The 10880-nt window shown below is 36.7% G+C and overlaps 1 protein-coding gene across 2 annotated transcripts in view; it reads right to left on the minus strand.

Moving 5' to 3' along the window:
• Rps6kc1 (ribosomal protein S6 kinase C1) overlaps nucleotides 1-10545 on the minus strand; it is a 196608-nt gene extending 186063 nt beyond the window's left edge. For both annotated transcript variants that reach the window (XM_027934804.2, XM_027934803.2), the window contains exons 1-2: nucleotides 10328-10545; nucleotides 923-958 (exon numbers count right to left, since the gene is read on the minus strand). In XM_027934804.2, the coding sequence (XP_027790605.1) occupies nucleotides 923-958; nucleotides 10328-10432 (141 nt within the window). In that variant the 5' untranslated portion in view covers nucleotides 10433-10545. The remainder of the gene's footprint in view (nucleotides 1-922; nucleotides 959-10327) is intronic.
• Nucleotides 10546-10880: the final 335 nt, after the last annotated feature.

The following is a 10880-nucleotide window of genomic DNA, read 5'->3' on the forward strand; positions in this document are numbered from 1 at the left end:
CACTGAGAAGTAGTGGGGCCTGTGGCTAAATGGAAAGTTTATACTCCACCTAAACACTGGGAAAGACAGTAATGTGCAGAATCAGTCCTGTAAATTCACAGCTTCTGTTTTAGACACTTCAGGGGAAAAAAAATCCCCAAAATATATCCTTCTAGAGTTAGTTAAAATGAGCAGAAATTAAAATAAAAGTAAATCAAAAAATTTTCAAAGAAGCAAGCTCCTCACAGGAGCTGGGAATATAGCTCAGTTGGTAAAGTGCTTGCCTCACATGCACAAGGCCCTGGGTACCACAGGAAAAAAAAAGAAGAAGAAGAAGCAAGCTCCTCAGTTAGGATATCCTAAAGATATGCAGCAAGCACAAAGTAATTACAAATGGAGAAGTCCACAGTTTTAAGCAAAACAACAGGCAGGTTATCTTCCTAAAGAGAGAAAAGGGGGAGGGGATAAAAATGCAAAGAGTTTGCAAAAGAACTATTAACTTTAAAAAGTTAAAAAGAAACATGATATTTAAAGTCATCTTCCCAGAATGTGAACATACCAATTCAACATAAAAGAAGGTGAACTTCTACTTTTATTATTTATCATTATAATATTTAAATATATAACTCTTATTTTTTATTAAACAAGCACAATTTTGAAATGAGTAAAGAGATACCCTTAACTATAATGACATCTTATGAATATTAGTTACCAGAATAGCAATTTTTTAAATTCCGATTTATATAACTTAACACCTAATAAAGCTGAACACCTACTTAATATGTTCTAAAATAGGATACTTCAGCTGCAGTTTTGAAAGCTAAAAATAATCTCCATACAAAGACTAACATACAAATAATTCAGATAGTTTCCTCAATAAAACATTTAATTAAATTTTTATCAAATACATATAAAGGAATTTTCATATGGATAAACATGTTACCTCCTGGACATCCTCTGGATTTCTTCGTGAAACAACCTAAAATAAAGCATATGCAGAAATACCTAATCATTATCAGAACTTGACTGCACATTTGTACAATTACTTTCAACAGAATTTGTATACAAAATTTGATTTGCTTAAAAGAAAATAAATATCACCTCTAAAAACTCAGCCATATAATAATTTCATTACCTCAAATTCAATAAAATTTAAGGAAAAAAGTAACTAAAATTAAGCCCAAGTATATTACAATTCATAAGAGAACGACTCCAGCCTTCATTCTTTTTTTTGGTGTGTGTGTGTGTGTGTGTGTGTGTGTGTGTGTGTGTATGTGTGGTGCTAGGGATTGAACCCAGGGCCTTCTCATTCTTAATATAATTCTCAGAAGCTTGTCCACCCCACTTCCCAGCCTACACATTATAAGTATAAGCAGCAGCAAACGTAGTTAAAGTGTACAAAGGATCTCTGTATAATTTCTTACAACTGTACAAGAATCTTTGATTCCAGCTCAGGAGGCTAAGGCAGGAAAATCACGAGTTCAAAACCAGCCTCAGCAAAAGCGGGGCACGAAGCAATTCAGTGAGACCCTGTCTCTATATTAATTACATAAAAGGGCTGGGGATGTGGCTCAGGGATCCAGTGCCCCAAATTCAATCCCTGGTACCAAAAAAAAAAAGAAAGAAAGAAAGAAAAAGAAAATCAACGAACTTGAAGCTACAATGATATATTCTACAAAGTCAAACCAAAAAATACATCAAACACATTAAAAGAGTCACCTATGGGTAGGAGGAAGAAAATAGTCCCTGATGACCAATAACAATATACCAATAATAGGATTAACTTAACATTACTCCTAACATCCAAAACCAAAACAAAATATGGGACTTGACAGCAGATAAAGCTTGATTCAAAATTACAGTTCAAGACTTGATTTCAGCTATAAAATGAGGACAAAACCACCTGCCTGGCCTGACTACTACAAACATCAAATATCAGCAAGAACATCATAATTTAAAATTAGTTCCCTCTCTCCTCTACCAGAGAGTTTAACTATCTTCACAGGTTCCACCTAAGAATCCCAGAGAGCACTAGTTTCCAATTTCTAGCCATTCTAGTCTCCAACTTTCAGCATATATAAATTTGGTGAAATCTCTCAGCAATTTTCATTAACTTAGAACAGGGCTATCCAATAAAACTTTCTGTGATGATACAAAGGAATGTTTCCTATCTGTATTTTTCAACACAGTAGCCACAGCCATGTGTATGAGGCTATTGAGCCCTTGAAATATGGCTATTTTAATAAACCAACTTAACTTTTAACTTTACTTCATTTAAAATAATTTAAATTTAAACAAAAATAGTCATGTGTCTAATGACTACCATATTATACAACATAAATTTATTAGAGACTAAAATAGGTTAACAACTACACATTACTCAAATATTTCATTTTAACTATTACTTTCAAACATTAGCCTATCCCCCAACACACACACACTTTTCCACACAATTAAATGTGGACATATTTTAGTTAATTAGTATTTCACAGAACTAAATTACTTAATATTCCCTGATACGAGATTTTCTTACATTTTTATAAATTGTACTAATGCAGAGAAAAGTCACAGGAAATCTATCCACTAATACACAAAATACCAAAAACAGTCAATACATAGAAGGCTTACTCTGATATATCTTACATTTTATAATTTATTCATAGAAAAAAATCAATAATCTCCTGAATTTATAAATATACTAAAGTATCTTTCTATTTTAGATAATTTTTCCTTAACATACACAAATGATCTTTTTGTGACAGAAGAAATTCTTTCCTAGCTTGGTATACATATTAGAATTATCACATTTTTGATTTTCTTTAAGTACACCACTCATGGAAAACAAATACATGTGTTCTACATATGCAAAATACACTAGCCATCCCCTAACAATATCTACTTATTAGAAATTGCTGATTTGATTGTGCTGTCTCAGCTATCTTCTTAATGGCTCAAATACTTCTGCCATGCAGCAGGGCTACAATGGCCAGCACTGCCTCATAGAGCTCACAGTCTAGTAAAACACAAGTGACTAGGGGAAGAGGTTGCAGGGTAGAGGGGGTATGTATTTCCCAAACATTTTCATATCTCAGAGAAGAGCACTATGTTAAACAACAGACTAGGAAGCATTTCATCCTAGACCCTTACTCTGATGTTGAAACTTCACTGTCTAGAACAGAGCACGGTGACATCCTGAAAGTCAGAGTTTAAGCTGGGCAAGGTAGTGCATGCCTATAATTCCAGCTACTCGAGAGACTGAGGTAGGAGAATCACAAGTACAAGACCAGCTTGGACATCTTAGCAAGACCCTGTGTCAAAAAGAAAAGCAGATCTGGGGATTTAGTTCAGCAATGGAATATTTGCCTAGCAATTGCAAAGCCCTGGATCCCACCCCCAGCACCACCAAGAAAAAATGGTTTAGTGATTTAAGAATGTTAAAAGTTTTCATGATAATAAGAGTAACTCATAATCACTACCAAAAATAGAGTCAAAGTTAAAATTATTCCCAAAATTCCTTCACTCTAATTTTAGGTTTATAAGAGTAACTATCCTTCATCCTCCAAATAGTTCCCAAATGAAGGTGAAATTTTACTTAGGGTTCAGAAAATTAAATCAAAAGCTATTTGTTGGGTGGACATGTACCTCAAGTAGAGCACTTACTTAGCATGCAAGAGGCCCTGGGTTTGATCCCTAGCACCTCAAGCAAACAAACAAACAAAACCAGGCTACTTTTGTTAAGTATTAAGGATCCCTTTCCCCAACAGCATTCTTTTTCCTTTTTCTATCCATCCACCCCAATACTCTGTAAACAAAAGAAGCAAAAATACCAAAAGAGGAAAGAGTAGAATTCTGAAAATACAGCCCTATACTTTCCAGACATGATTGTCTCCATTTTAAATATAATTTACAATAATAAAAAAGATAAAATACTAAGGAATAAATCTAATAAAACACATATAGAATCTGTATAATGAAAACTACGAAATGCTAATGGGAGAAATCAAAGAACCATTAAATAAATGGCAAAAAAAATACTCTGTTAATAAATTTGAAAATTCAACCCATTGAAGACATCAATTCTCCCCCAAATTAGTCTAGACTTACTGCACTCCTAATCAAAATCCAATCAGGAAATTTTTTTATAAACATAGACAAACTGATTTTAAAATTCATGGAAAAAGTTCCTTTTTTAAAATTAAGAGTTAAGTTGCAGAAATCATACTACCTAATTTTGAGACCGTACAAAGCTACAATGATCAAGACAGTGTGATATGGAATAAACAAGAGAATAGAGAAACAGAACCACATATATATGGACAATATTTTTTTTTTCTTTTGCAGTACTGAGGATTGTAAACCCTGGGCATCTGGCATGCAAGGCAAGTACTCTGCCACTGAGCTACCTTCCTAGCCCTTTATTATTTTCATACAGAGTCTAGCTAAGTTGCCCAGACTGGCCTTGAACTTGAGATCATCCTGCCTCAGCCTCTCAAGGTTACCTGGGATTGCAAGTGTGTGCCACCACACCTGCTGGACAGATGGTTTTTGACAAAGATGAAAAGGCAATTCAATGAAGCCTAGTCTCTTAAACAAATGGTGTTTGGTTACAATTGGACATTCACATGTTTAAAAAAAAAAAGGAACCTTCTTCTAAAACTCACACCTTATACAAAAATAAATTCAAACAAAAAGCATCATAGACCTAAGTATAACATGCAAAAAAATAAGATTTCTAGTAAATACTGGGGAAAATATTTGCATCCTGGTGTTAGGCAAAGACATTAAAAATGTGCTCCATAAAAGAAAAAGCTGATAATTGGTCTTTACCAAATTCAAAATTGTTTGCTTTTCAAAAGACATAGTTAAGGTGATGAAAAAAATATGACTACACAATGGGAAATAATATTAGCAAAGGACATATCAAAAAAAATATATCCAGAACATAAAGAATTATCAAAACTTTAGAACAAGAAAAAAACCCAAACAAAAAATGGGCAAGATTGTCTCAAAAGGTTAAATAATGATTATTTTATGATATATTTATATCATATATTATATGATTCTATTTATATGGCATTCTCAAAAAAATAAAAGTACAGTGATGGAGAGTACATCAGTGCTTGCCAGGGGCTAAAAAGTGAAGCAAAGAGTGTGAAAAAGGGACAACCTGAAGAAACTTTTTTAGGAGATGGAATTATTCTGTTTCCTGATTATGGGGATGGATACAATCTATCTATACATGTGTTAAGATTCATAGAATTATATAACAAAATTAATTTTAATATGTTACTTTTTAAAATGATACTTAAGAAGGAAAGTGCTGCCTCCTTCCACTCTTCTCTCAAAGAAACACAGTCCAGGCTCTGCACAAGGCACTAAGAATACACCATTAAAAAAGCATCTCCTCTCAAAAAAGAAATCCAAGTACATTACCATAAAGGCTTTGATGAAGGAGTTTATACTACACTGAGATCCATGCTTTAAGAGGCATCAAGGAGAACATAGGGCATAGCTGACAATAGAAATAAGCAGGGATTGCAAAGACAGAAAGAAAAACTTCTTAGAGAAGAAAGCATCTAAGAGAAAGAAGCACATAGTGTGCTAACATAACCTGGAAAACTACAAATAATTCCTTCTCAAACAAGGGCTACTCAAGAATATGATCAAGAATTGAGGGCTGGGGATAGGGCTCACTTGGTAGAGTGCTTGCCTCACATGCATAAGACCCTGGGTTCAATCCCCAACACCACCAAAAAAAATAATAATAATAATTGAAAGCAGGTTGCCTCTAAGCAATACAGTGTTTCAATGGGAAGTTTTGCTAATGACAGTTTTCAAAGTATTTCAAGTCTTTGTTCCCCTTTATTCATATCACACAGTCATTGTATTATCTATGTGTCCATTTTGGTCAAATGACAATAAGACTCTTGTGGGGACACATAGGTATTCCCATATGTATACGTATACCTACAGCACCTAACAAAATGTGTTTTGAACAGGTATTCCACAGAACAGCACTGGGATTAAAAGTACTGCTCAAACTGGGGAGATTTACATATTCATTTACATATTCATTCACACACCAGAAGAGTCAATGCTGTAAAGACATTAATTCTTCTGAAACTGATCTCCAATCTCAATGTAATCCCAATCAAAATCTGGGCAGGCATTTTTGTAGAACTTGACAAAATGATTCTTAATCATGAAAATGTTAGCAATATAGAATAGCCAAAATACAAATATTGAAAAGCAAGAGTACTCAAACCACCTGATTTCAAGGATTAGTAAAAAGTCATAGTAAATGAGGCTGTTTGGTAGAGTAAGAGAAATGAAACCAAATGTACATACAATGACTTGTATATGAATGTTCATATTTCAAATAATTGGAAGAAGCCAGATCAAAAGAAAGCATATATTATATGATCCCTTTTATATAAAATTCTAGGAAAATGCAACCTAATCTATAATGATAGAAAGCAAACCAGTGGTTGCTTAGAAACAGGGTTGGGGAGGAAACTGACTGCAAAAGTACATGAAGGAATTTGTACAGACCTGACTATGGTGGTGGTTACACAACTATATACATGTGTCAAAATTCATCAAACTGTGCACTTGAAATTGGCAAATTTAATTGTATATAAACTGTGCCTCAATGTAAACAAAATTAAATCATAAGGCAGTACTGTCTTTTAATAATGAAAGCATACACTTTACATTCCACACTGATAAAAAGAATACAGACAAGAATTACCATTCATTTAATGTTATTGAGAAATCTATATTACAATATGAAAATTTTGCAAACTTAATATGCTGAAACAAGCAAAAACCACTGCTGATGATTCTTTTATATGTGCCTCCTTCAACTAATAAGAAAACTTACACAAGAATTTTCCAACTCTGAATAAGAATATCTATTAGAGATAAAAATTAAGAAGCAATAGAGAGTTTAACTAGGGAATTTGGTTTTGTTTTTTTTGTTTTTGTTTGTTTGTTTTGTGGTGTTGGGGATTGAACCTAGGGCACTGTGTATGTAAGGCAAGAACTCTACCAACTGAGCTACATGCCCAGCTTAACTAGGGAATTTGTTAGCATGCTTGTAACTAGCCACAAAGTTATCTAAACCTGCCAGGTGCCAGAGAATTGCAAAGGAATTTTAAGAAGATGAAAGATCTCTTTTGCAATCCAAAATTTAACAAAGAGTTATTTCAAAAATTCTAATTCTACTCCTATAGAAATAACCCTGCAAAGATCAAAAATACAGAAACTGTTTAAGCTAGGATTAAATCAATAATAGGAAATATACAGAGAACATTCTTAATTTTTATCTCAAGAAGTTCTCAGGGGAGCACTACTTACCTAATTAATTCTCCTGAGCAAAGATGTTTTTCTCCTTAAGTATCAAAAAATAATATTTTGTTTTATAATAGTAAATACAGTTATTTTTAAGTATATTTACATGTTGACACTCAAATCTTAAACTTAAAAGATAAATCTGTAATATAAATAATAAATGAGATAGGATGAAAGAAGGCAATGTAAGCAATTTTCAGATTCAAATAACTATAGCAATATGCAGCATGCATATTTTACCCATTTGTTAAGACAATGTGCTACGTCATCTTCTAATTTATATTGTCAAAAAAGTTCATTCAGGCTGGGCACAGTGGCACACGCCTGTAATCCCAGTGGCTCAGGAGGCTGAGACAGGGGGATTACAAAATCAAAGCCAGACTCAGCAATTTAGCCCTAAACAACTCAGTGAGACCCTGTCTCTTAATAAAATAGAAAAAAAGTGCTGGGGAGACTGAGGATACAGCTCAGTTGGTAGAGTACTTGCCTCGCATGTACTGAGGCCCTGGGTTCAATTCTCAGCACCATGAAAAAAAAAAAAAATGTGCTGGGGATGTGGCTCAGTGGTTAAGTGCCCCTGAGTTCAATCCCCAGTAACCCCGTCCCCCAAAAAAAGTTCATTCAGTAAGTAGTTCACAGCATAAGACACTTATAATCTGAATTCAGTTAAGCTTTCCTTCAGTAAAGAAGGAATAATTATCAGCAATAACTATCAAACTCAGTGCTTCCGATTCAAGTAATTCACACATTCACACCTCCAGGTCTTACGTGCATAGAGTTAAACCTTTCTTTTACCTTCTATGCCCTCTTCTTTTCTGGATTCTTCCCATCTTTCACCACCTATCTTAATTGGTACATATTCCCCTGAGCCACAGGCATCTCTTTGTCTTCTGAATTCCCACAGCTCCTCTCTATAGAGTCTTATGGCCCTTGACACTATCCTACTATACTTCTTTAAGTACAGTAAACTCTGTTCTTCTAAGTATCCTTGAAAGGAATGTCCATGCTATATTCAGCCTTGTACTCTCCATAGGGCCTCGTGCCTAGAACCAAACATTTGCTGAATGTGCTGCTTAGAATGGAGAGGAAAACATTCAACAATGTGTTTTAAGCACTGTGCACCATGAACTTAGTTGACACAAGAAAAAAATACCAATGATAGAGACCTACTCTAAATCTACCAAGAGACAGAGTCAAGTCAGCAAATTAATACAATATAATTTTGGTAAGTGTAATGGGGACACCATGCCAGTTGAACATTGCTCTAATTCTATAAACTACACGTTAGAAAACTTAAGTCTAGATTTTTGAAGGTCCCAATGACCAAAAATGTTTTTATTTTTTATCTTTATTTTGTTTATTTATATTTATGTGGTGCTGAGGATGGAACCCAGTGCCTCACATGTGGGAGGCAAGGACTCTGGCATTGAGCCACAACCCCAGCCCTGAAAAAATGTTTTAAAGTGAGATAACAGGGGCTTCTTGATGTTATAAAAATTTTCTTAAGACAACCTAAAATTAACACTCAACCAATATAACAACCTTATTTAAAAACACAGAGCAGCAAATTTCTCCCTATTCTCAGCAATCAGCAATAAACCAGACCCCGGCGTCTCTTCTCTTTAAACAAATTTGCTCATCCCACCAGTTCACATTTGTCTGTACACCATTTCCATTTACCACGTGCCACTCACATGCCCCAAACTCTGCTTATATAGATATACTTCAGGTTCTTCTCAAGGTCTATTTTCTGAGCTCTCTATCACATATGAGTACTGTTTTTTACAAATGCATATTGTACTATGGTGACTTAATCTGTACTTCTCTTCTTTAAGAATTAATAATAAGTCATAACATTTTACGGATCTTGGAGTTAAGGAAAACTGGTTCCATACACCAGATCTGCTACTGTCTTGCAACGTAAAGCTGGGCAAGGTACTAAACTTTCTTGGGCCTGGCATGGTGACACTGGCCTGTAATCCCAGCAACTCAGAAGGCTGAGCCAGTGGGATTCAAAATATCAGAACAGCCTCAGTAACTCAGTGAGGCCCTAAGCAACTTAGTAAGATCCTTTTTCAAAATAAAAAATAAAAAGGTTCAGGGATGTAATCTCAATGGTAAAGCCTCCCTAGGTTCAATTTCCAGTATTTCCCCTACACTCCCCCAAAAAAAAATTCCTTAAATTTCAGTTTCCTCATCATTAAAATGAAGATTAAATTGTGTAACGTTTACAAAATGCCCAATATACACACATCCCTTACATAGATAAAAGTTTATTCAATGTTGTTATTTTCGCTTTCCTAGAAGGGAGATGCTGACTCTCTTTAAAATTTACTCATGATGCAAAAGGAAATATAAACAAAATGGGTACAAAATTTTGGGTCAGTTAATTTTAATGCAAAGTAGCCTCACAACTTTTAAATCTACCCTCACATAAGATAACTTCAGTTACATTTTCTCACATGTCTCCTCTGGAAAACCTCAGAGGCAAAGACACCCCAGACACAGAGGTCCAAAACTAGCCTTACACTGACATCTTTCCCAAGCGTCTATCTGCCTCAGAGCAAACCTCACTCTGAATAAAAGGTTAAAAGAAGAAATATCTTCCATTACATAAGCCAGACAATACGTAAATTAACATTTTTTAAGTGTACATTATTCCTCTGGAGCAAGCAAAGACCAATTCTGCATATCTGGTTCTAAGAGAAAGTCCAAATGGGACGGAGGCTGAGTCATCAATGTAAAACCATCCCCTGCTCCACCCCAGAATGGGGACTCTCCGGAGACCTGCTTCAGTGGAGCCCCGAACATCCCCCATTCAGCCACTACCTCAGTGTCGCTGAAGTACCCATTTCTGACGCTTGTCTTGCGACTGGGCGCACCCAGTCCCACTGGTGGCTCTGACCCAGAGTTAGCTACTCCCACACCAGGGTCTCCAGTCCAGACCCTCAGGTCCCAGTCCAGGCTCCCTCCCCTACCCAACACCAGCACTCACCCGGGCGGTGACCTTATACACCGTGTAGCCCCTCGGGTGTCGCTGGGGTTCTGTGACAGTGTAGAAACGAGCCAGGTCGGCACTCCGCTCCCGGGGAGCGGTCATCCTCCCTCCGCTTCGGCCGCCGCGGCCAGCCCGGGATCATCAGGGTAACCCGGAGCCGCCGCGGTCCGGGTCCCCACGCAGCGGCCAAGCGGCGAGGGGGCGGTGGCTCCAGAGCGGCGCGTCCGCCGCAAGGCTCCGCTTCCGGGTCGGCGGAGACGATTCCGGGTCAGGCTGTGCCACCCGCATGCCCGAGGCGGGGCGAGTCCGCTTTGGATTTGGGGCCCCTTGGGGACCTGGAGCCAACCTGAGACGTCTGTGCTAAGTCTCCTTGGGCGCTAGTGCCACCTTCTTGATTTCGTGAAGTGTGTGGTAGCGACGGGTGCGAGATTTGGTCCTCCGCACTCTCGCTCTGCCTTTTACAGACTTGTGTCGACTGGGGAAAGGATGGAGGGAGATCCCAGCCAGGCTGCTTTCCTTCCCTACTCGGTCTGTAAGTTCAGACACCCAC

This window comes from Marmota flaviventris, chromosome 12, assembly GCF_047511675.1.
Source record: "Marmota flaviventris isolate mMarFla1 chromosome 12, mMarFla1.hap1, whole genome shotgun sequence".
NCBI lineage: Eukaryota > Metazoa > Chordata > Mammalia > Rodentia > Sciuridae > Marmota > Marmota flaviventris.